The following is a 25415-nucleotide window of genomic DNA, read 5'->3' as shown; positions in this document are numbered from 1 at the left end:
ACACTCGATTTTTTTTTCCTTTCTATTTAATGGAATAGGTCGTCGAGCCATAAGTTCGTCAACTTACACCGCACGCAAATAATTTTTTATGTTACGTTATTGAAGATATAACTTTCGAAATCCTGTGCGTGCTGTGTATGGCTGTTTTACTTAGTATGTAAAATATCAGATAATTTTTAGGAAATATGAGATACAACATTTGGCAATTTTATAGAGAACGTCATAATTTTAACACTAATTTTTATGAGCAATAATACAAATAACGCTTGTATTTCACCGGTTATTTGTTTACGTTAAATAAGAAGAGTCAAATACAAAATGAGAAGTCATTTGACTGGAGGCAGATAAATTTAAATACCTATGCTAAAAATACGTTGGTGCACCCCAATTTGCAGTCATTGTAAAAGTTACCGCTAAAATATGGTGCAACCAAGCTTTCCAAAGTTATGGATAAAATTGTATTATATCTTAATTAATTGTGTGAATTACAAAGTCAGTTTGTGGCTCATATTTATCGTCCTCTTAAATATGTAACGTACTGTTTATGAGAAGTTGGGTGGTTCAAAAATGGGTTTTCTAGTTTATGTATCGATCAGAACGAAAGGTGATGTCGGTAGTGAGCTGAGTCGACAAAAAGGACAACATTATTTTATGTATTTCACATAATATTGTTGTTAATCCGTGTGATAAATTAACTTTTGAATAATATAAACTAGACCTTGTTGAAGAAATATTTTGTTTAATTTTCATGACATTTAAGTACATAATCTAGGCTAGGTTGAAAATATTGTCTATAAATATAAAATTTTAAACGGTGTCGGGTTATTTTTTAAATAAAACAAACATAATAACAATATGAAAATAATTTATTTGGCGTTTCCATACTCATAGAATGAACACCTCTTACCATGCGAGGCAAACTAAACTATTAGAAAAAATATATATAATAAAATATACGTATTTACAATTACACTATTACGCATAGGTTAATACAATTGGTACACTTGGAATTTACAAAAGATTTATATAATTATTTATTAATCTCAACTGTTGTCGCTGAGAAGTTCTGGGAATAATTCGACCACGCATAGATCCAGTAGATTGTACACCAACTGAAAATTAAAGGTTTTTTTTAATTATTAATTATTGCATGGCGTCTATCGCGGGCCTTGAGCGCGGGGACCGAAACCAGAAATTCCGTAACGAAAAACCTCACGCTCCCCACTCCGACGGGCGGAGGTGTGGCTTGAAGGCATAGCATGCAATAGCGCAACCGCCCCAGTCCCCGAGGGACACACGGCGTTTTTTTACTTTGGTATGTAAGTGTAATAGAAGTTAATATATTTTCGTCTTTATACTCTACAAAAATAGAGCTGAAATTTAACGTTTATCATATTTTAATTAATCAAAATAGCAGATAGCATATTAAATGAATTGGAACGGGGTTTTTCGTATATTTATTTTTATAAAGGTTTGAAGGTCAAATATTTTTTTTATCGTGACATTGGATACAAATTAAAATTAAACTGTTAAAATGTCTGATTTCTCACGCCTTATCTCAAAGAATATATTTTAGAAGCCTTAGAATTTTTTATTGTAATATTTATTTTAAAATTAAACACCTGTTTATTCAACTGCGGATTCTGCAGCACATCGAACGCCGTTCCCACTTCGCTAGCGAAGCGAACCCCGCGCGGGGAGAGCGAAGCGGACGCGATCAGCGCGCTGCGGGCCAGCTGACGTTGGTGCACTTGGTTCATGCGGGGGGCGGCTTTCTTGCTGAATAATACTCCTGGAAGTAGGGTGGGGTTAAATGGGGTAAATAGATGGAGAAATAGTAAAATAATACAAGAATAATGAATATAAACATATTGTTCCTATGACCGTAGTTTGAAAAGGTTAATTAAAAAGGATTAAGAGTAGAAAATAACTAAACTTCTTATTCAAATAACCCATTGAACCCCGAGCGGCCCGATCGGTCCACGACACAATAGATTTTCTATTGTGTCTGTGATTCCGGGGCCTAAGTTATAACTCCAATATACGCTATAAACGTTATAACGTTCGACGGGATTTTATACCGTGACCACTAACCGTGAAAACTCCTAGCTTTGACAACACATTAATCCTTATAAGCAATTTCTATCATTTTTTTATAGTAGGTCGAGGGACGCAGGTTCGAATCTCATCCTAAAGACCGATCTTTTTTTATTCTTTAAAATTTCTCATTTATATTCATTCAAATTCAAAATTCAAAATATCCAAATATATCAAAAAAAACTATGAAACGAAGTATGTAATTAATAAATAAAGAATAATTTTTTTTGTGATTATATTTAGCAAATATTTCTAATATTTGGTATGTTTTATACCTTGTCCCAACCGTATCAAATGCGCCAACCGTCTCTCGCTGAGCAGCGAGCGGAGTCGCGCGTCGAGCCAAGTGTTGAACATTTCGTCGACGAAACGGCGGCACATTGATAGTATGTTACCAATAATGCATGTTAGTATACTGCGCGGTTTCGCTATTTTCAGCACTGAAAATGGAAAAAATAGTAAAAAAAAGTGTGTGTACTTATGTACACGCGTTAGAAATTATACTTCTTTATGGAAAAAATACTAGAATATACAACTTGAACATAGTTACATACCACCTAGAACTAACTTCATGCTGTTAAATTTAGGTGTCGGTGTGCGCGCGCATCGTAAAAATTCACTCTCATCATTTTTCTCCATCGCACCAAAAGAAGTATAACTTCAAAAATAATAGTAAGTAAAAGTTTTCGAAAAATAAAGCTAAAGATGGAGGAAAAATACATGTATGCATCTACACACGTGGTAGTGAAATTTTCAATAATGATAATGATAAGGCTCCAAGATAATGAGTTGATTTATCACGAATAATAACGGCATATAATATGCAATGGCATCATACGACGCTTATTTGATTTTCTACATATTAACTTACATACTTCCTGTCTCATTTACTGTGTATTAACTACCATTTCAAAATTATTCTTAACACACATTCCAATTCCGCTCATATCACTAACAAATACCACACAAAACATTCCATCTAGAACATTCTACACATAGAACGTTACAAAGCCATTCGCACACGACACGTGCTCTCTATCGCGTACAGTAAGATTCACGAAAGATGACTACGCCTCAGAAGGCATATTTTAGTTCAAATAGTTGTTGTTAGTTTTAAATTGTTATTTTTATTTGTTATTTTTTGTTTATTTTTTAGTGTTGAATTAATTTGCTATTCTAAGTGTCAAGTTCCACGATAGAACACAACTCGTGGGGGCACGTCCCAGTTGTTGCGGAACATTCCACACATTCCACACTGTTCCACACTCACACATGTACATGGCGCACTGCACTGCGCCGCGCACGTGCGGCTGGTGCGCGCTGTCCCGGAACACAACTCTGGCGGGCACGTCCCAGTTGTTGCGGAACATTCCACACATTCCACACTGTTCCACACTCACACATGTACATGGCGCACTGCACTGCGCCGCGCACGTGCGGCTGGTGCGCGCTGTCCCGGAACACAACTCTGGCGGGCACGTCCCAGTTGTTGCGGAACATTCCACACATTCCACACTGTTCCACACTCACACATGTACATGGCGCACTGCACTGCGCCGCGCACGTGCGGCTGGTGCGCGCTGTCCCGGAACACAACTCTGGCGGGCACGTCCCAGTTGTTGCGGAACATTCCACACATTCCACACTGTTCCACACTCACACATGTACATGGCGCACTGCACTGCGCCGCGCACGTGCGGCTGGTGCGCGCTGTCCCGGAACACAACTCTGGCGGGCACGTCCCAGTTGTTGCGGAACATTCCACACATTCCACACTGTTCCACACTCACACATGTACATGGCGCACTGCACTGCGCCGCGCACGTGCGGCTGGTGCGCGCTGTCCCGGAACACAACTCTGGCGGGCACGTCCCAGTTGTTGCGGAACATTCCACACATTCCACACTGTTCCACACTCACACATGAGTAAAACAAAGCAAAAGGCCACACTTAATTTTAAAATAAATAACAAAACAAGGCAAATACCTAAGAAACAGGATCATTATGCGAATTCCAGTGAACTCATCATGATAACACCGTGGACATCCAAGAAGGAACGTATCAACATGAACAATACGTAATTGATAAAACAAAGGGATATTAATTTAATGGTTATACGGTATCGGACCACCACCGGACCACCAGGCAGGAGGATATCTCGGGTATATAAGCAATTCACAAGTGAACTCGTCATTCTCGCACCAGCTCTCTATAGTTAAGGTCGTAGATTAAGTAAAAATTGTAATTTGTTTAAATAAATTATTTTTTTAAAAAGTAATCTCGACCGAGTTATTTTTACTGGCGCCCAACTTAGGGGCTTAACGAGTGAATTAAAGTAAAACATCGTTATTACGAAAAAGTTCACGAAATCTTTCAAGGTTGAAAGTTAAGCAACCCAAAAATAAATCAGTGAAAATACAAGTTCGAGGGAAGATATGAGAAAAGAGGTCATCGTTGGATTTGTGCTGTAAGTACCGTTGCATAATCCTTTCACCATTCCTTTCCACTTGAAACCCCCGACTTTTGTATATAACTATAGGGATACGGGAGAGAATCACTCTCCTTCTGAAAGTGAGAGCAGTCTTAGTGATTTGTGTTATTCAAATTGCTCTAGTAATCCAACTGTCATAGACAATATGGATCCAAAAACTTTGTTATCGTTCGTTCCCACATATGATGGTGACGCATTTAATTTGTACAATTTTATAAACTGTGCCAAACATTGGTTACAAATCGCGGGTGGGGACACACCACCAAACGTTATGTTATTGTTGAGTAAGCTAGAATCTAAGGCCGCCATGACTATTTCTATGGTAGACCATGATTTCAAATGGAAAAATATAGAATTAACCTTAAAGAAAGAATGTGGAGATAATAGGGAGTTTAATACATTATTAATTGAATTATCGAATGTTAAGAGAAAAGGTAGTTATAAGGATTTAATTTTTGAATTAAAACAAAAGTTATTTTTTATTAGAAGTAAGTTGTTAGACAAATATACCGAGAAAACGTTAGTCGACGAAGTTATGGAACCGTATATTAATACCGCGCAAAATGCGTTAAGGAACAGTTTACCTTATCATGATCAAATTTATGTATCAAACTGTGGTTTTGAGGAAACGGCCGCCCGAATTCTACAATTAGAAGCTGAGGGTAGGTTTGACAATATTAAACAAAAGTTTTCGAGTATTTTACCGCCGCCGCGAATTGTTCAGCAGGGTTATTCGCAACATAAACCAAATTTTACAAACCAAAAGCATAGTTATCCTAATTATCCACAAAATCCGAGGATAAATTATAATAATAACAATTATAATCATAATCATAACCAAAGTAATAATAATAATTTCCATCAAAAATACCCATGGAAGCCAAATCCAAATAATGTGTTTAATAAGCCACAGAATAGTTATTTTAAGCGTAATCAATATCGCCCGATTAATAGAAATTTAAATGAAACGGAAGACGTGTCCATGCGGACAGCGCCTCAGTTACGCCCAGGTCAAACGAATTTAGGCAAAGGGTTAGTGGCAGAGGAAGTCTTTCATAGTAATAATATAGAGGAAGCAAATTTTTACAAAAAGGCCTCTCAAAAGAAAGGGCCATAGAATTTAATTTTGTTAAGTCTTATTTACCTTATTTCGAAACGGATGATCCAAAATTAAAAGTTTTAATAGATACAGGTAGTCAAAGATCTTTTATGACGGAAAAAGCTTCGAAATATTTTAAAAGTTACTATAAGCCTGAGAAATTTTCAGTTCGTACATCTCATGGTACGTCAACTCATGTAGGTTTAATAGAAACTCCGTTCTGGTATAAGTACTTTGATACGGGTGAAGGAACAATGAAGTTTTATATATTTAATTTTAGTGATCAATATGATATTTTAATGGGTACAGATATGATTGAACAAGTTAATGCTAAAATAGATTTAAAGGAACGTAAATTAATTTTGCCAAGTAGTGAAATTTTAATTCACCATATGACTAATGAAAATTATTCAGATATTAATAATTTATGCGAAACTTATAAGGATTTATTTACGGAAGATGTAACGAATAGCGCGACTACATCAATTAAACATAAAATAAATTTAATTAGTGATGAACCAATTTATCAACGTCCTTTTCTGCCGCAAATTCAACAAGAAGAAGTTGATAAACAAATTATTAAATTATTAAATGAAAAAATAATTCAACCTTCCGAATCGCCATGGTCATCCCCAGTGCATATAGTGCCAAAGAAAATCGATCAATCAGGCATTAAGAAATGGAGAATGGTAATAGACTATAGGAGGTTAAATGAAATTACAAAATCTGATATATTTCCATTGCCAAATATTGAAGAGTTATTTTCTAAGTTACAAGGGAATAAATATTTCTCTACTTTAGATTTAACTTCGGGTTATCACCAAATTTTAATGGATAAAGAATCTATTGAGAAAACGGCATTTAGTACGCCTAATGGGCATTATGAATTTTTGCGAATGCCATTCGGTTTAAAGAACGCTCCCGCGACATTTCAAAGAATGATGAATAATATCTTAAAAACGGAAATAAGTAGGAATATATGTTTAGTTTATTTAGATGATATAATTATATATTCAAAAAATAAGCAAGACCATATAAATAGGTTGCAGCAAGTTTTTGAAGCGTTACGTAGGGTTAATTTAAAGTTAAATAAAAATAAATGCGTATTCATGGAGGAGGAAATCGAATTTTTAGGTCATGTTCTTAATAAAGACGGACTAAAGCCAAATCAGTCAAAGATAGAGGCAATTAAGAAATTTCCGATTCCGAAAACGTTAAAAGAAGTTAGAAGTTTTTTAGGATTAATAGGTTATTATAGAAAGTTTATTCCTAATTTAAGTAAGATAGTTAAGCCTTTAACGGATGCGACTAAAAAGAACGCGATTATTGATATTAATAATAATAAGTATAAAGAAGCATTTGAGTCGTGTAAACAATTATTAATGAATGCTCCGATTTTAGCATTCCCTGATTTTAGTAAAACGTTTGTGTTAACAACTGATGCATCGGACATAGCTCTAGGTGCAGTATTAAGTCAAGAAAATCATCCGATAGCGTATGCGTCGAGAATTTTAAGCGAAACAGAAAGAAAGTATAACACTACGGAAAAAGAATTGTTAGGGATTATATGGGCTGTTAATCAATTCAGACCCTATATTTACGGTAGGAGATTTATCTTAAGAACAGATCATAAAGCATTAATATGGTTATCTAAATTAAAAGAACCAAATCAAAGACTAACTAGATGGAAACTTAAACTACAAGACTATGATTATAAAATTGAGCACGTCAAGGGTAAAGAAAACTACGTAGCTGACGCATTAAGTAGAATACAAATAAACCACACAAGTGTAGATTCCGTAGCAGCGCATTGTGGCGAGGAATTATCATTAGCTAGTACACCTCGTAATAATGATACAGCAATAACCACTGAATCGAATTCTTGTTCGGACAATAGGTCGTTGAGCAATACAATACACTCTTGTCAACAAGACAGCGATACAGGTATTCCAATCATTGATAGTTACCCACCTAAACGTCTCAGACGTGTTGTGTTTGAAAGTGCTCCATATGAAAACGCGAAATTTGAAAAAGGTATGTGGTATTTTTATATTCCACCTAATAATGAGGAAGAAGTTATTAAAAGATATATGTTAGAATATTTGAGTAAGGAAAAATATGCTTTTATAATACCAAATGACGAATTGTATTATAAAATTTCTGAAGTTTATAGGAAGTATTTTGATCATAGTAAGTTTAAGCCAACTAGATATACTAAATCATTGATAGAAATAGATGATAAAGAGGAACAGTTAAAATTAATTAAAGAATGTCACTTATTAAATAATAGACATGCAGGTACAGAAATTGTGTATAAACAATTGCGTGAAAAATATTATTGGGAGAATATGAGGAAAAATATTAAGAAATATATATTAAATTGTGAATTATGTAGGAAAGAAAAATATAATAGACATCCAAATAATACACTATATTCGGAGACAGAAACTCCACATGAACCGATGTCAGTATGGCATATAGATTTTATGTCTTTAGAAAGACAATGGTATCTTACGATTATCGATAAGTTTTCGAAATATGCTATTATTAAACCTGTAGATAAAAGTAGAGTATATGATGTGTTGTACGAAATATTTGCATTTATAGGGGCACCTAATAAGATAGTGCATGATGGTGAACAATCGTTTTGTAGTGAGATTGTCACGGAACTTTTTAAAACTTATAATATTATTAATCATACTACGTCACCGCAACATCATAAATCAAATTCGGATGTTGAGCGTTTACATAGTACTATACAAGAGTTATTTCGTTTACAACGTGAATCAGATTTGGACCAAAATCAAAAGATTAATTTTATTGTACATTCTTATAATAATACAATGCATAGTGCGATAAATATGACGCCATTTGAAGTGCATTTTGGTAGAAAGCCTAAGTTGCGTAGTTTTGATAATTTAAAAGTAGTTATACAGAGATATACTGCCCAGCATAGAGATTTTGCGAAAGAATTAAATCAAAATGTTCATAAATTGTTAAAGAAGCAAAAGCATGATAGGAATAAAAGATTGAATGAAAGAATTAAACCCCCGAAAATATTTAAGGTAGGTGATACAGTTTATTTGAAAAACTCTATGGCGGACAGGCATAAAACGAAATCAAGATTTTTAGGTCCATATAAAATATTGAGTGTTGAACCTCATAATAAATATAAAATAAGTAATGGTAAAATATATCATGTAGAGGAACTAATTGTTTCAGAATCTACTTCACTTTCGGATACAAGTTCAAGCAGTTAGAACCGTCAGAAAATGTAATAATAGTCGAATTGAAGCCTGCTCGAATTTTAGAAGGAAAGTGGTATATTATTCATAAGTTAGAAATAAAACCAATTGTATTAAATTTAGAAAATATTTCTATCTCAACAATTAAACTTTGCTTATAAAAATTCTAAGATAGATGATGTTAATTATATATATCAGAGAATTAATGTTATATTAGAACATGTTAGAGAGATATGTAAACATTTAAATATTCAAAGTAAGAATAGGATTAAAAGAGGATTAATTAATGGTTTAGGAAGTGTAATTAAGTCGATAACTGGTAATTTAGATCAAAATGATTTAGATATGATTCAAAGAGATTTAGAAACTGTAAGAATTGCTTATAATAAACAAATATCGGTAACAGATGAAACTTTAGAGGAATATAATAAGCAGATTGCAAATATTACGTTAATTCAGGAAGATATTAATAATCAATTGTTAACTATGTTAACTAGTAAGGCGCAACAAAAGGTTGCTATATCTTTGTTATTGCAAGCTCAAACTTTGCAAGATGTAAGTGAAAGATTAACAACAGCTATTACGTTTGCTGAACACAAAATGTATCATTATAGTATATTGCAATCTCAATTGTTAGAAGATACGATTAATAGTATTCCAAGTGAAATTGTTATATCTAGAAATGTAAATGATTTAGAAAAGTTTATTACTGTAGATTGTCAAATTATTGATGGAATAGTATACTTTGTAATAGAAATACCATTAGTTAAGAATAGTGTATTTAGGACAAGAAAAATTGTACCTATTATCCAACATAACCTATCCTGTTCCTATTCTATTATGCGAACGGTTACTTTAGCTTACAATGAAGAAGAAATGTATGAAGCTGAAGATTGTATAGAAATAAATGAATTAATTTGTAAAGGAAATATTTTGACGAAAGATACTTGTGAATCTGAAATACTAAATACAATGAATAGCGAAAAATGTCAAATGGTAGCAATAAAGTGTCCTAAAGAAGAAATTTTTGAGATATCCCCAAAAGCAATTTATATGTATTTTAATGAGACAACTGAAGTTGGAATTAAGTGTAATAATCATAGAGAAACTTTATGGACAAAGCATACTAATATATTATATGGAGAAAATTGTGAGTTGAATGTTTCAGGAAAAACTTTATTTCACACGAGGGAATCAACGGACAAAATAATTATTGGTAAAGTGGATTTACAGCCAATGGAGACTGTAACTGAAATAGAACTTAGCAAGTATGATAGAAAGAAGATTTCATCTAAGCTAAACGAATTGAAGAGGATTCCCGCATTTAATTTTGAAACTCACGATATTATTCAATATAGTTGGATAACATTTATAACTATTGTGATAATAATGTGCCTAATCTATGTTAAAATTCTCAGATCCAGGTTTCGTTCAAAAACCTGTACTTCGAATTTGGAGGGGGACAGTAAAGCAAAGCAAAAGGCCACACTTAATTTTAAAATAAATAACAAAACAAGTGTAGTGTGTAAGCATATTCTAATTGTTTCATCATTACTAATGTACACGTGTAACCCAATTATATCGATATATAATCAATAATTAATACAAATAAAGATGCAGTCTTAATCATGATCTCGTTGTTTTAATTCGTCTCCTAATACACGCCGTACATGGCGACCCTGCCAGGATAGTCGACCACCCGCGCGACTCGGTTATTTGACACCGCGTTACCTTATATTATAGACTGGAACTTTTATTGGACTTGTGCTTATTAGTGAAAGAAATAATCAAAGTTATTATGAAGGAATAAGAATAAATAAATAAATGGATCAGTTAAGTACGTGGTGATTCGAGAGATTCGAGTGTTCTATATATCTTCTAATAAAACATGGGTAACCAAAAATCCACCACCTCCTGTTGTTATCGTATCTCCGTACCTACATATTCGCAAAATGTAACTGATGGAAAAAATCTGCCAGAAATCTCCGTGTGTCATGAGGTCCTCGCAATGGGAGCGAAGTTCAGCTACAGTCTCCGAAAAATCCAGGTGTTGTGTAAAATCGGCCTAAAGTGCGTGCATAAGTGCGGCCATAAGTGCTCGTTTTAAATAATAAAAGTGCGTGTGTCGATTAGTGTTATATATATGTAATTGTGAAAACGGAACGAAATTAAATGAACTATTTAGTGGACTCTAGTAAATTTATATAATGCAATAATAAGTATATTATAATTCTATTATGTCGTATATATAGTACATTCATACATTAATTAATAATGAGTAATCAATGTGGTAAGTTATGGCAACCTATTTACAGTCTTTATATAATGAACTAAAAGAAGTACGATCGTATTTAATAAAAATAGGCCCTAAAAGAAGGCAAGGTAGTATTTTAGTCACTAAATTAATTGAAGCCAATAAAATATATGGGCGATACAAAGACTGGCTTAACGATTATAATTTAACCTCCTGAGACCCAGGATTTTTTTCTCTTTCTTTTGTAATAAAAATTAGCTGTATCTGTTCTAATGCAATTATAGATATTCAAAAAAATGGTAAAAAAAATCTTTCGTGGAAAACTTGGATTTTCTTTATGTCATGTATATATTACAGGGGGTCCCAGTTCCAAGTGTAATAAGTTTATGAAAATGAAGAAAAACTACATGTTTTTTTAGTTATTATATATTTTTAAACTTGAATCTAAATAGTTATTATTCTATCCATTGTTCTGTGTCTATTTTTTGTACCTTGGTTCATAGATAGGTATTTTTAAGGGTGAGAAACGACCAGTTCATGTATTTTGCACCGGCGTGGTGGTGTATTTATATTGTCACGTCCACCCCTAGGTCTTATTTCTAATCCATCCTCTCGGTCAGCCTCCCCATAAGCTTGGTCCACGTCATGTGCGTCCCCGAGATGGTCTGCCAACAACTAAAGATGACATACATAGTGACGATTCTGTTCTGAAATGACTCATACTCATTGGACGAATGGAAGAAGAATCATGTTCTGGTATTTGGGCGGCTTCATCGGTATCATTTGGGGTATTATCTTCATCTCAAACATTTATTTATTCAATTAGACTTCTTCTAAAAGCAATTTTGAATCGTCACAATAGTATTAACATTTACCACCGATTCGGAAAGCAGTATCTATGGAGAAGAACCGGCAAGAAACTCCATAGGTCCATCATATAGGTCAATATTTGACTCATCCAGGTGTTGGTAGATCTCAGTATCTTATAATCCTTGGAAATTATAATAAAATCTGTAACATAAACTAAAGAATGTCATATAGGTAATACATGGGGCTCTAGTAACCAATACCAATTTGGCAAGAATTGAGACCAAATGTCTTACCAGTATGACATAAAAGAAAACATTAATATTTTTCACAAGTTTTAGATTTATCTTACAAAATAACTATTGCAGTTGCAGAAATAATATCTATTATCATTAGATATACAAAGATATACTGCAATATACGAATGGTTCCACTAGAAATATAAGATTACTGACCACGTGTTTGCCGTCGCACAGCCACCGTCAACTTCGAAATGAGAATACTTCAAATCACTGTCACTTATAAAACCAAAAATCGTTTAGTATAGTGGATGACATACCACTACATCGATTTGAGGTATTATTCGCGCATATACGCAAAAGATGGCGTTGAAATATTTTTTTATTGTTTATGTAATATATATATGACCGCAGGCCCCAGGAGGTTAAGATTAAGCAAGTTTAATGAGGATCCTACACCAGTGCATAATTTTTGCAAACAGTTTTTAGCTTTATATAACGAGATAACTGATTTATGTCAAAGTGATACATCCAGCTCTGAAACTATTTTAACAATGAATACTTTTGATTTGAAAACTGCGTTGCAATTATTGCCCTGTATGACAGATACAGTGGCCAACACCAAGCAATTAATCGATAATATTGAATATTATAACTCTTTATTGGAGAATGAAACGTGTAAACAAAATTTAATTAATTTTATTTTAAAGAGTAGATTGTCTCAAGGTGCAAAGTTGCGATTAAATACTAGTTATACAAATGTGAATGATTTGATTTTGGATATGAAAAGAGAACTTTTACCTCATAAGGCGGCAACTGCAATTTCGTGTAAATTAGAGAACATCAAACAAAATAATTTATCTATTTCAGATTATGGTCAGGAAATATCTGAATTGTTTGTGGACCTTACGATATCGCAAGCGAATGGAAATTCTGAAAATTATAAAATATTAAAACCATTAAATGAAAATATAGCCATTAAAAAATTTGCTGACGGCTTGCGAAATCGTAGGCTGAGTACGATTATAGCCGCTAGGAATTTTACCACTCTAAAGGACGCAATTCAAGGGGCTCTGGATGAAGAAGGTACCAGTACATCAGCGTCTGGCGAAATTTTGGGTATGAATAAAACTAATTATTTTAATTCTAATTATAGAGGTACCAGGCAACATTTTAGAGGTCAGCGAGGAAGATACAACAACTATTCTCCTTTCTATAGGGGGCAAGGCCGAGGTTTTCGTGGCAACCAACGAGGACATAATCATCAGTTCGCCATCAGAGGTACTTCAATGCGTGGCCACCAGTTTCGAGGCCAGCAGAATGCAGGTATGTCTAGACCTAGAGGAAACCAAAGGATAAGCCAACAACCAAATGTTCACATTATGACAGAAAATCAGCCTGTAAATTCAGTAAATACAGAAACATTTTTTCGTGACTAATAAAATTGACCATACAATTTTATCTTGCCATAGTGACTTTTATATAAATTTTTCAGTCAATGGTACAACATTTCCATTTTTATTAGATACAGGCGCATCCTTGTGTGCAATTAAATATAAAAATGTCTTAGATTTGAATCTTACGGTATATAATGAAGACATAATTATCAATGGTCTCGGGGGCAAAGTCCAAGCAATAGGATACGTGTTTATGCAATTGAGTTGCGATGATTTAATTATTAATCACAAGTTTTATGTATTTGATACATTGCCAATTAGGTGCAGTGGTATAATAGGTCGAGACTTTTTAAGAAGGTTCAATTCTGTTTTAGATTTCGATAAAAATATTTTGACAATGCGTGATAGTTCTAATATACCAATTAATTTACCTATTAGAAATACATTTAATAATCAGTTAGAAGTATCGGCTAGATGCGAATCTATTCACTATGTTCAGACAGACTGCCAAGAAGATTGTGTAATTTTTTCAACAGAGATACAAGAGGGTATTTATTTGGCTAGTTCAATTGCTACTCCCATAAATGGCGTTGTACCTATTAAAATACTAAATACTACGGAAAATAGTGTTATTTTATCAAAATTAAATTTTAATATACATAAATTAAGTGATTATAATATTTGTTCTTTTAATAAAGTAGAAAATAAAGCAGATAGAGTAAAACAATTATTTTCTTATATGAATTTTTCTCATATGAATACTGAGGAAAAGACTTCTATCGAAAATTTATGCGCTAAGTACGCTGATATTTTTTATTTACCGGGAGATACATTAAAAACAACTAATATTTATACACACACTATAGCTTTGAAACCAGAGACCACTCCAATATTTTCTAAGCAGTATAGATTACCTCAAGCCCAAAAACATGAAATTCAAAAACAGATAGATAAAATGGTTGAAGAAGGCATAGCAGAACCAAGTCAAAGCGATTGGTCGAGTCCTGTGTTATTAGTACCGAAGAAAATAGACTCAACAGGTGCTAAAAAATGGCGTTTGGTTATTGACTATCGAAAGTTAAATAACTGTATAGTAGATGACAAATATCCTTTACCGGATATCACTGAGATATTAGAGTCTTTGTCTGGAAGTGTTTATTTCAGTCATTTAGATTTACACCAAGGGTACTATAATGTAAACTTAGATGAAAATAGTCGAAAACTAACTGCATTTGGTTCTGGTCAATATCAAATGACTAGAATGCCAATGGGTTTAAAAACAAGCCCTAGTTCTTTCTCTCGCATGATGAATATTGCCTTAGCGGGTCTTAATTACGAAAAATGCTTAATTTATTTAGACGATCTTGTCTGTTTTGGACGGTCTTTATATATTCATAATAAAAATCTACAGGATATTTTTGAAAGGTTGCGTAAAGTTAATTTAAAATTAAACCCTTCAAAATGTGATTTCCTAAAGAAAGAAATTTTGTACTTGGGTCATGTAATATCTAATAAAGGCATACAACCTGATCCGGCAAAAATTAATACAGTTAAAAATTATCCATGTCCAAAAAATTGTGACGAAGTTAAGAGATTTGTAGCTTTTGTGAATTATTACCGAAAGTTTATACGAAATTTTGCGGAAATCGCACAACCTTTAAATTCACTTTGTAGAAAAAATGTATCATTTCATTGGGATCAAAAGTGTCAGCATGCATTTGAAACTCTTAGAGAGAAAATAATTTCTCCTCCCGTTTTACAATATCCCGATTTTTCGGAACAAAATGAATTTATTCTCGGGACTGACGCGTCTAATTATGCCATAGGATCCGTTTTAGCGAATAAAGATGGGCGTCCTGTTGCTTTTGCAAGTAGAACGCTAAACAAAGCCGAAAAGAACTACCCTGTAATTGAGAAAGAATTATTGGCAATAGTGTGGGCGGTTAAATATTTTCGTCCATATTTGTATGGTAGACATTTTAAAATTCGTACAGATCATAGACCCTTAATTTATCTTTTTAATATGAAAGATCCTTCAAGTCGACTAATGAAATTCAGACTTGCTCTAGAAGAATACAATTTTACTATAGAATATGTAAAAGGTTGTAATAATAGTGTAGCAGACGCCTTGTCACGAATCTCGTTGAAAGAACTAAAAGAAATGCATGAGCATAACGTTAATGTTTTGACTCGTAGACAAGCCAAAAAACTTCAAGATTCTTCGGTTGATGATATAGCACCCTCAGATAATTGGCCTGATCAACCAAATGTCGTAGGGACTCATATTAAACCGAAAGAATCAGTTGAATTAGTATTTATCGATTTGAGAACTTATAAAAGAATTAAGAAAGAAGGTATTATAAATTATGAAACTGAATTATTTTGTTACGTTAATAGTAAACGAACAATTTTTATTAAATATTTAGAATCTCAATCGCGAAGTACACGAGGTGAATTCGTGAGAGAACTAGATAAGTTATGTAAAGATATAAACATTGAGGAAGTTTGTATAGTAAAAAATAAGAATAATACAGAATTTATTCGTAAATTGTTAGAAGAAATAAAGAAAATGAAAGATAGGTCCGGACCACGATTATGTGTTATAAAAGATATAGAGCGAATAAATGATAAAGATGATAGACGCGTAATTTTGAATGACTTTCATCTCTTACCTAGTAGTGGCCATGCTGGTATGAGAAGAATGTCAAATAATATTAAAAAATATTACTATTGGCCTGGAATTGATAAAGATGTAAAGGATTTTGTAAAACGTTGTGATAAGTGCCAACGACAAAAACATTCAACTCCACATAAAGAGCCAATGAGTATAACAACAACATCCAATTCAGCATTTGAAAAAGTATTTTTAGATCTAGTTGGACCCTTAGGAACTGATAATGATAACTTTTCATATATACTTACTTTACAATGTGAGCTCAGTAAATATGTTGAAGCTTACCCTTTAGTTTCTAAAAGGACTGATGAGGTTGCAAGATCGCTTGTCAATAATTTTATCCTTAGATATGGAGTTCCCAAGGAGATAGCTTCTGACAGAGGTAAGGAATTTATATCATCTACATTCCAAGAAGTTTGTAAATTATTGCAAATTAAACAATTAAATTCTACTGCCTATCATCATCAAAGCATAGGAGCTTTAGAAGTATCTCATAAACACTTAAACTCTTATCTTAGAATTCATACAGATAAGCACCCAGAGACTTGGAGCCACTGGCTTCCCTTTTGGTGTTTTGCATACAACACTTCAGTACATTCCGAAACGAAGTTTACACCTTATGAATTAGTATTTGGTAAGAGATGTATACTACCAAGTAACTTGTGTAAAGGCTTAGTGGAACCTATATATAATTACGAAAGTTATCCAAGTGAATTAAGATATCGTATACAGCTTTCACAGAAAGAAGCAAGAGATAACCTACTTAAAAGTAAATTCAACAGAAAAATAGATTATGATAAAAATATCAATCCTGTTACATATAAGGAAAATGATTTAGTATTAGTGAAAAATGAAGTAGGTTTAGGTAACAAACTAGAGGATTTATATTCAGGTCCTTATAAAGTTATTAGGGATATATCACCAAACGTAGAAATTATGAAGAATAATAAGTTAGACATAATCCATAAAAATAGGACTAAGTTATATATTTCTTAATAAATATTAGTTATAATACTTTTATATTCGCATTTGCTTAGAATTGTATAACTGTAAACACAATTGTAATCTTTTTATATGTTTAAAAAAAAAACAAATGTAATTATGTTTTTTTTTCTATTAGAAGGGAGGTGTAGTGTGTAAGCATATTCTAATTGTTTCATCATTACTAATGTACACGTGTAACCCAATTATATCGATATATAATCAATAATTAATACAAATAAAGATGCAGTCTTAATCATGATCTCGTTGTTTTAATTCGTCTCCTAATACACGCCGTACACAAGGCAAATACCTAAGAAACAGGATCATTATGCGAATTCCAGTGAACTCATCATGATAACACCGTGGACATCCAAGAAGGAACGTATCAACATGAACAATACGTAATTGATAAAACAAAGGGATATTAATTTAATGGTTATACGGTATCGGACCACCACCGGACCACCAGGCAGGAGGATATCTCGGGTATATAAGCAATTCACAAGTGAACTCGTCATTCTCGCACCAGCTCTCTATAGTTAAGGTCGTAGATTAAGTAAAAATTGTAATTTGTTTAAATAAATTATTTTTTTTAAAAGTAATCTCGACCGAGTTATTTTTACTCATGTACATGGCGCACTGCACTGCGCCGCGCACGTGCGGCTGGTGCGCGCTGTCCCGGAACACAACTCGTGGGGGCACGTCCCAGTTGTTGCGGAACATTCCACACATTCCACACTGTTCCACACTCACACATGTACATGGCGCACTGCACTGCGCCGCGCACGTGCGGCTGGTGCGCGCTGTCCCGGAACACAACTCTGGCGGGCACGTCCCAGTTGTTGCGGAACATTCCACACATTCCACACTGTTCCACACTCACACATGTACATGGCGCACTGCACTGCGCCGCGCACGTGCGGCTGGTGCGCGCTGTCCCGGAACACAACTCTGGCGGGCACGTCCCAGTTGTTGCGGAACATTCCACACATTCCACACTGTTCCACACTCACACATGTACATGGCGCACTGCACTGCGCCGCGCACGTGCGGCTGGTGCGCGCTGTCCCGGAACACAACTCGTGGGGGCACGTCCCAGTTGTTGCGGAACATTCCACACATTCCACACTGTTCCACACTCACACATGTACATGGCGCACTGCACTGCGCCGCGCACGTGCGGCTGGTGCGCGCTGTCCCGGAACACAACTCGTGGGGGCACGTCCCAGTTGTTGCGGAACATTCCACACATTCCACACTGTTCCACACTCACACATGTACATGGCGCACTGCACTGCGCCGCGCACGTGCGGCTGGTGCGCGCTGTCCCGGAACACAACTCTGGCGGGCACGTCCCAGTTGTTGCGGAACATTCCACACATTCCACACTGTTCCACACTCACACATGTACATGGCGCACTGCACTGCGCCGCGCACGTGCGGCTGGTGCGCGCTGTCCCGGAACACAACTCGTGGGGGCACGTCCCAGTTGTTGCGGAACATTCCACACATTCCACACTGTTCCACACTCACACATGTACATGGCGCACTGCACTGCGCCGCGCACGTGCGGCTGGTGCGCGCTGTCCCGGAACACAACTCTGGCGGGCACGTCCCAGTTGTTGCGGAACATTCCACACATTCCACACTGTTCCACACTCACACATGTACATGGCGCACTGCACTGCGCCGCGCACGTGCGGCTGGTGCGCGCTGTCCCGGAACACAACTCTGGCGGGCACGTCCCAGTTGTTGCGGAACATTCCACACATTCCACACTGTTCCACACTCACACATGTACATGGCGCACTGCACTGCGCCGCGCACGTGCGGCTGGTGCGCGCTGTCCCGGAACACAACTCGTGGGGGCACGTCCCAGTTGTTGCGGAACATTCCACACATTCCACACTGTTCCACACTCACACATGTACATGGCGCACTGCACTGCGCCGCGCACGTGCGGCTGGTGCGCGCTGTCCCGGAACACAACTCTGGCGGGCACGTCCCAGTTGTTGCGGAACATTCCACACATTCCACACTGTTCCACACTCACACATGTACATGGCGCACTGCACTGCGCCGCGCACGTGCGGCTGGTGCGCGCTGTCCCGGAACACAACTCTGGCGGGCACGTCCCAGTTGTTGCGGAACATTCCACACATTCCACACTGTTCCACACTCACACATGTACATGGCGCACTGCACTGCGCCGCGCACGTGCGGCTGGTGCGCGCTGTCCCGGAACACAACTCGTGGGGGCACGTCCCAGTTGTTGCGGAACATTCCACACATTCCACACTGTTCCACACTCACACATGTACATGGCGCACTGCACTGCGCCGCGCACGTGCGGCTGGTGCGCGCTGTCCCGGAACACAACTCGTGGGGGCACGTCCCAGTTGTTGCGGAACATTCCACACATTCCACACTGTTCCACACTCACACATGTACATGGCGCACTGCACTGCGCCGCGCACGTGCGGCTGGTGCGCGCTGTCCCGGAACACAACTCTGGCGGGCACGTCCCAGTTGTTGCGGAACATTCCACACATTCCACACTGTTCCACACTCACACATGTACATGGCGCACTGCACTGCGCCGCGCACGTGCGGCTGGTGCGCGCTGTCCCGGAACACAACTCGTGGGGGCACGTCCCAGTTGTTGCGGAACATTCCACACATTCCACACTGTTCCACACTCACACATGTACATGGCGCACTGCACTGCGCCGCGCACGTGCGGCTGGTGCGCGCTGTCCCGGAACACAACTCTGGCGGGCACGTCCCAGTTGTTGCGGAACATTCCACACATTCCACACTGTTCCACACTCACACATGTACATGGCGCACTGCACTGCGCCGCGCACGTGCGGCTGGTGCGCGCTGTCCCGGAACACAACTCGTGGGGGCACGTCCCAGTTGTTGCGGAACATTCCACACATTCCACACTGTTCCACACTCACACATGTACATGGCGCACTGCACTGCGCCGCGCACGTGCGGCTGGTGCGCGCTGTCCCGGAACACAACTCTGGCGGGCACGTCCCAGTTGTTCGCGAACATTCCGTCGCGAATGTTCCGCGCTCGGCTCGCATGTTTAACTTCGGGCTCGCTCTCGGGCACTTCTAGAGCTTCCTCCACGTCACGGGTGCCTTGTTTCCTGCGAAAAAGGATGATAAAATATAATTCTCGATTTTAATTTAGTAAATATCTCTTAATTAATTAAAATCTCTACATAATTTTAGACAAGAAACATGATTAGCATTCAAATATACAAATTAGCACTATAAAATAAATTTTCACACTTACGCAACAAATATAGTTATTAAACACAACAACTATTGTAGTAAGATCCAAAAGTATACAAATTCAAATATGTTACTCACAAAGCCTGATAGCGTTCCTTGTCCGAGGAAATCAGAAAGTTTCTCAGAAAGCTTTCCAAGTGCTGTCCCTTTTCCTTCCTCAATCTGTGCGCTACGGACTGGTAGATGTTCCCGAGGTCTGTGTTCACGTTTAGTGTGGACGCTTGTACCACTAATGTGAAGTCGCTGTCCACCTGGAATGAGGAAATTTGTGAGAATGTGTGCAAATGTGCGGAAATGTGTGGAATATGTGTGGAAATGGGTGAGGATGTGTGTAATATTCGAAACATGTGGAATTTGTGCAGAAATGTGCGAAAATGTGTAAAACTATGTGAAAGTGTGTGATAATATGCGGAAACTAGTGGAATACATACATGTTGTTGTTGTGTTGTGTTAATATGGGAACGTGTGGGAGTGTATGGGATCGTTTGGGAGTGTATGAGATGGTGTGGGAGTGTATGGGAACGTGTGGGAGTGTATGGGAACGTGTGGGAGTGTATGGGAACGTGTGGGAGTGTATGGGAACGTGTGGGAGTGTATGGGAACGTGTGGAAGTGTATGGGAACGTGTGGTAGTGTATGGGAACGTGTGGGAGTGTATGGGAACGCGTGGTCTCTCGATAGCACCGTTAAAAATGTGTATTAAGTTCCGATTATGACGATTCTGACATGGCCAAAAAAGTAAAATGTGCGTACATGTATACTTAGCATGCAAGATTGATTGATTATTATTGAAAAGCAAAAAGTCATGATGGGAAATGTATTATTTTTTTACCTACAAACCAGTATTGACTACAAACTATTATTTTAATATTTGTGAAAAAAAAAACTAAAAATTAAAAGGATCGTTATATTGATACGGGAAATACAAAAAAAAATGCATTTATGTGTGTGTTAACTTACCGTAAGGAAAAGGTAGAGTAATTCACTAGTCTGTAGTAGTGATATTTGTAGTATTCGTTGGAGAAAATCTTCGTACTTGTAGCGTAGAGTTTCTAAGGGACTGTTGTCTCTGGAAAAAAGTGTTGAAATTAAGATTGTTTCTTGTTACTATTCTCAATAGGATTAGATTAATAAAAGTGTGTCTTCTTATATAGGCGTTTAATCTTTTGGATATATATTTTTTATAGTGCACTAGCTAAAACACAAACGATGCCCTGCCTCCACGCAAATTATCGCGTTACGATTTCGCATTTTCTTAATTTTTAGGCACAATTTTTTTAGTTTTTCTTTCATACCTTAACCCGATAATAACTCGGTCCCCCGTTCACGCGTGAAGCCGTGACCAAGGGAAATAGGGATTCGTTATTAACCGACTTCAAAAATAAGAGGTTCTCAATTCGCCGGTATATTTTTTTATACATAGAGATGATGCGTATCAGTTAATGGTTTTTATGTAGTGATATAATTATGTATGATGTTGCATACCTCCTGGACGGCAGCGGCAGATGAGCCAACAGTCTATCCCCATGGAACTCCTGTAGCTTCGCCCTTAGCAGATGGAAGTCATGTTCACTCCGTTCCACGCTCCACAGGGACGCACCCCCAGCACCCCCAACACCCCCAAGAGACCCAACACCCCCAGAAATAGCGCGATGCACGCCGATTGTGAATACTCGTACTGCCCCGCGGCGGGGGGGTGGTTGCTGCAATGTTAAAAACAAATAGTATAAAACCAAGTCGCTTCTCAACCAGTCTTTTTGTCTTTATTATTATTATTTAACCATTTATTGTACCACACCATTTAACATTACAGTGTACAGTATAATATATGGTTGTATAGATGCGAGGTAAAATACAAAAGGTGACCTTATCGCTTAAAAGCGATTTCTTCCAAGCCACCTAAGGTAGAGGATAGATATTTAATACATATACATAGTATAAGATCCCACCGCAGGATTAGTGCGTTCATAGTTTTTTTGCTAAAATCAAAATTTTATGTATATTTATAACTAGGAGAATATAATATATCGACTGGGTTGCCAGTCAAAATTTGGCCGCAAGCATTTTTAATAAAAAAAAAATTTAATCGATTTTTCACCTACATATCTTAACCTGAACAAAATCAACTCTTTTGCCAAATATTGCCAAACATATCCAAAAAAACCCTTACTCACCAATCTTGTCTCCACATTAGTCAACACCACTTTATAATTACTCAGATCCTGGTCTCCCAAGCTATCCTCACTGGCGAGGGAATCCAAATACTTGAGGATGTCCACGTTTTCCACTCCATCATCAGGTAGCTCGGAGCCATCCAGGGTCTGTGGTTTGATGGTGTTACGGAGTTTACCCAGCTTTGGGGGTTTTTCTTGTGGCCTGTATTAGCATTACATATTATAAAACAAAGTCGCTTCCTTCTGTCCGTCCCTATGTATGATTATATGTTATTTTTTTTTAATTGATTCGAGTGGTTGAAGAGAAAAGATTCAGTATAAAATAATATGGTAAATTAGAAAACGCGGGCGAAGCCGAGGGCGGAAGGCTAGTAGCTATAATTAAAATTCTAATCATAAAAATATATTTTCTGTAAGTTATTCATGAAATGTTTTCTTTGATGATTGCTTCTTATAGAGCTTTGCTATACATAGAAAAAATAATTAAATGTTCTATTTATGCCAACACAGTCAATTTAGAATTATTTAATTATAGTAGATTAGAGATTAATGATCGATGCTATCCGGGTGCATGATGACAAAGACAACTTAATATTTTTTTATATAAAAAAAAATAAGAGAATGTAAATCATCACCTATAAATAACCTATAAATCAAATCATCAAATATAACAAGTTATAAATTACCTTTTGGTCAATTGTTTGTGATATCCGGTGGGTACCCTTGGTCCGATTAATAATTTATAAAACTGCAACAAAGTTTATTATTTACTGTTAATTTATATTGTGTAATACTATACAAATTAATAAAAAATTAAACATAAACAATCGGGTGATTACATATTCTAATTGAATTCTGGTTTTGTGGTGTAAAATCACTACATAGTATAAAACAAAGTCGCTTTCTCTGTCCCTATTTCCCTATGTCCCTTTGTATGCTTAAATCTTTAAAACTACGCAACGGATTTTCATGCGGTTTTTTTTAATAGATAGAGTGATTCAAGAGGAAGGTGTTAGTATATAATTTATTAGGTTTTAGACAAATCGGGCGAAGCCGCGGGTGGTAAGCTAGTGACTTGAATAAAATAAAAAATATTTTAATCGTTTGTTTCAGGTGATTTCATAAAAATTTAAAAAAATATAACATTACCTCTTCACTATGTAAAAACTTTGGCATCAGAATTTTCTCAAGAACGGAATGAGACTGCCGAGCCGCTTGGTACAGAGCGCGACTTGTCTGTAAACTGAACAAGAAAACCCAATATATATTTTTAATAAGATTCTATAAGGACTATTTTTAGTATACATAATATTAAAACGTGATGTAGTCAATATACATGTATAAGCCAGCTGTATTATTAATCATGCTCATGTTATCAAGAATGTCAATAAATGTTTATTATTTTATATTATTCATTCATATTGAACACTTTTCATAGTCGTTAATTTATTATAATCACCAAAAAGTACATTAAGTATAATGCTGTAAAAGAAAAATATTGTCTATCCAATATATTGATTTTTTTATTATAATAATTAATAGCAAAGAGAGCAATGGTTGATTACCTTATTAAAAAACTTGCAAGCTTGGTGGCTTGTTCTGCCATAAAAAAGAAAATTGTCTAATAATAAATATCCTCTTACCGTCTAACACAATCAGTTCCACTCTCCAGCAGGTCCCTGAGCTCATGCTGCAGAGCATCCGGCAGGTTGACCCCGGGCAGTACTACGGCAACATATCGCTTGTATAACGCACGAGCTTCACGGCGCACTATTGATTGTTCCTCTGAAGTTAGCTCCGGGTTGAGGATACGGTTTTGGAATGATTCTGAAATGATTTTAAAATGAATTATTTTTTAAGTGTGAAAACAACTTTAAATATTTATTTTTTAACATTAAAAGAGACCTAAAGTCTTTCAAGAAAAGAAAGATTCATAAAAATGGTTTAGATACTCTGATAATTTTGAGGTTATAAGCAAAAAAGTTTTTATTACAGTTAAATGAATTTAAAGTGAATCACATACATTTCAGTAGTTAGTAATATTCAATGTGTTTGTTTTGTTCATTTATAAAGGCAGGCAATAGTGCTCAATAACATCACTCTACAATTTACAACAAAGCTAAGAAAAAGATATTACTTTTGGCAGTAAAGAATTCAAATAATTTTTAATAAGTGGTTCATTAACCAAGTCATTAAACTTCGCCGTTTCATAAAGCGGCTAGGCCCTTAATTAAACGGCTTAATATGTACAAATCACTCACTGATATCCTTATAAAACTGCAACACATGTATGTTGCTATTCGTCTTCAAGTGTTGCATAAACGCATAGAAATGTTCCTGCTCATTCACAAGCAGCTCTAATTCTATGCGCAGAAGTTTAGGCCTTTTCGCGTACACTGAGTCTGTTTGGCGAACGAACGTTTCTAGAAATTCTACCTGCAAATTTAAGTTAGGATAGTGATATAAATCGAACGTGGTCGTGGACGATTTCAAAGGAGTACCCGCGGCCCCGGTTAACTGCGCGGCTTGACGGAACACAGTGGGGTTTACCCCGGGGGCCGTGGGTATCTTTCGAAGATTTCCCCACTTAAAAAAAAAAAAAAAAAGTGATATAAATCGAAAAAAAGAAATATAACATTTTTGCGAA

The 25415-nt window shown here is 36.3% G+C and overlaps 1 protein-coding gene across 2 annotated transcripts in view; it reads right to left on the bottom strand.

The window, feature by feature from the left end:
- Positions 1-2376: 2376 nt before the first annotated feature.
- LOC123694155 (sorting nexin-14-like) overlaps positions 2377-25415 on the bottom strand; it is a 28038-nt gene continuing 4999 nt past the window's right edge. Inside the window, exons 7-17 of one of the 2 annotated variants that reach the window (XM_045639484.1) lie at positions 25030-25204; positions 24412-24595; positions 23918-24011; positions 23455-23516; positions 22769-22970; positions 22080-22297; positions 21555-21663; positions 20674-20846; positions 20253-20447; positions 3888-4019; positions 2377-2537 (exon numbers count right to left, since the gene is read on the bottom strand). In XM_045639484.1, coding sequence (XP_045495440.1) covers positions 2489-2537; positions 3888-4019; positions 20253-20447; positions 20674-20846; positions 21555-21663; positions 22080-22297; positions 22769-22970; positions 23455-23516; positions 23918-24011; positions 24412-24595; positions 25030-25204 — 1593 coding nt within the window. In that variant the 3' untranslated portion in view covers positions 2377-2488. Of the gene's footprint in view, positions 2538-3887; positions 4020-17940; positions 20057-20252; positions 20448-20673; positions 20847-21554; positions 21664-22079; positions 22298-22768; positions 22971-23454; positions 23517-23917; positions 24012-24411; positions 24596-25029; positions 25205-25415 lie in introns of those variants that run through there. The other variant, XM_045639485.1, reaches the window with a different exon arrangement.

The sequence above is a fragment of the Colias croceus genome, chromosome 9 (genome assembly GCF_905220415.1).
Source record: "Colias croceus chromosome 9, ilColCroc2.1".
Taxonomy (NCBI): Eukaryota; Metazoa; Arthropoda; class Insecta; order Lepidoptera; family Pieridae; genus Colias; species Colias croceus.
This window is presented reverse-complemented; position numbering and strand designations above follow the sequence as displayed.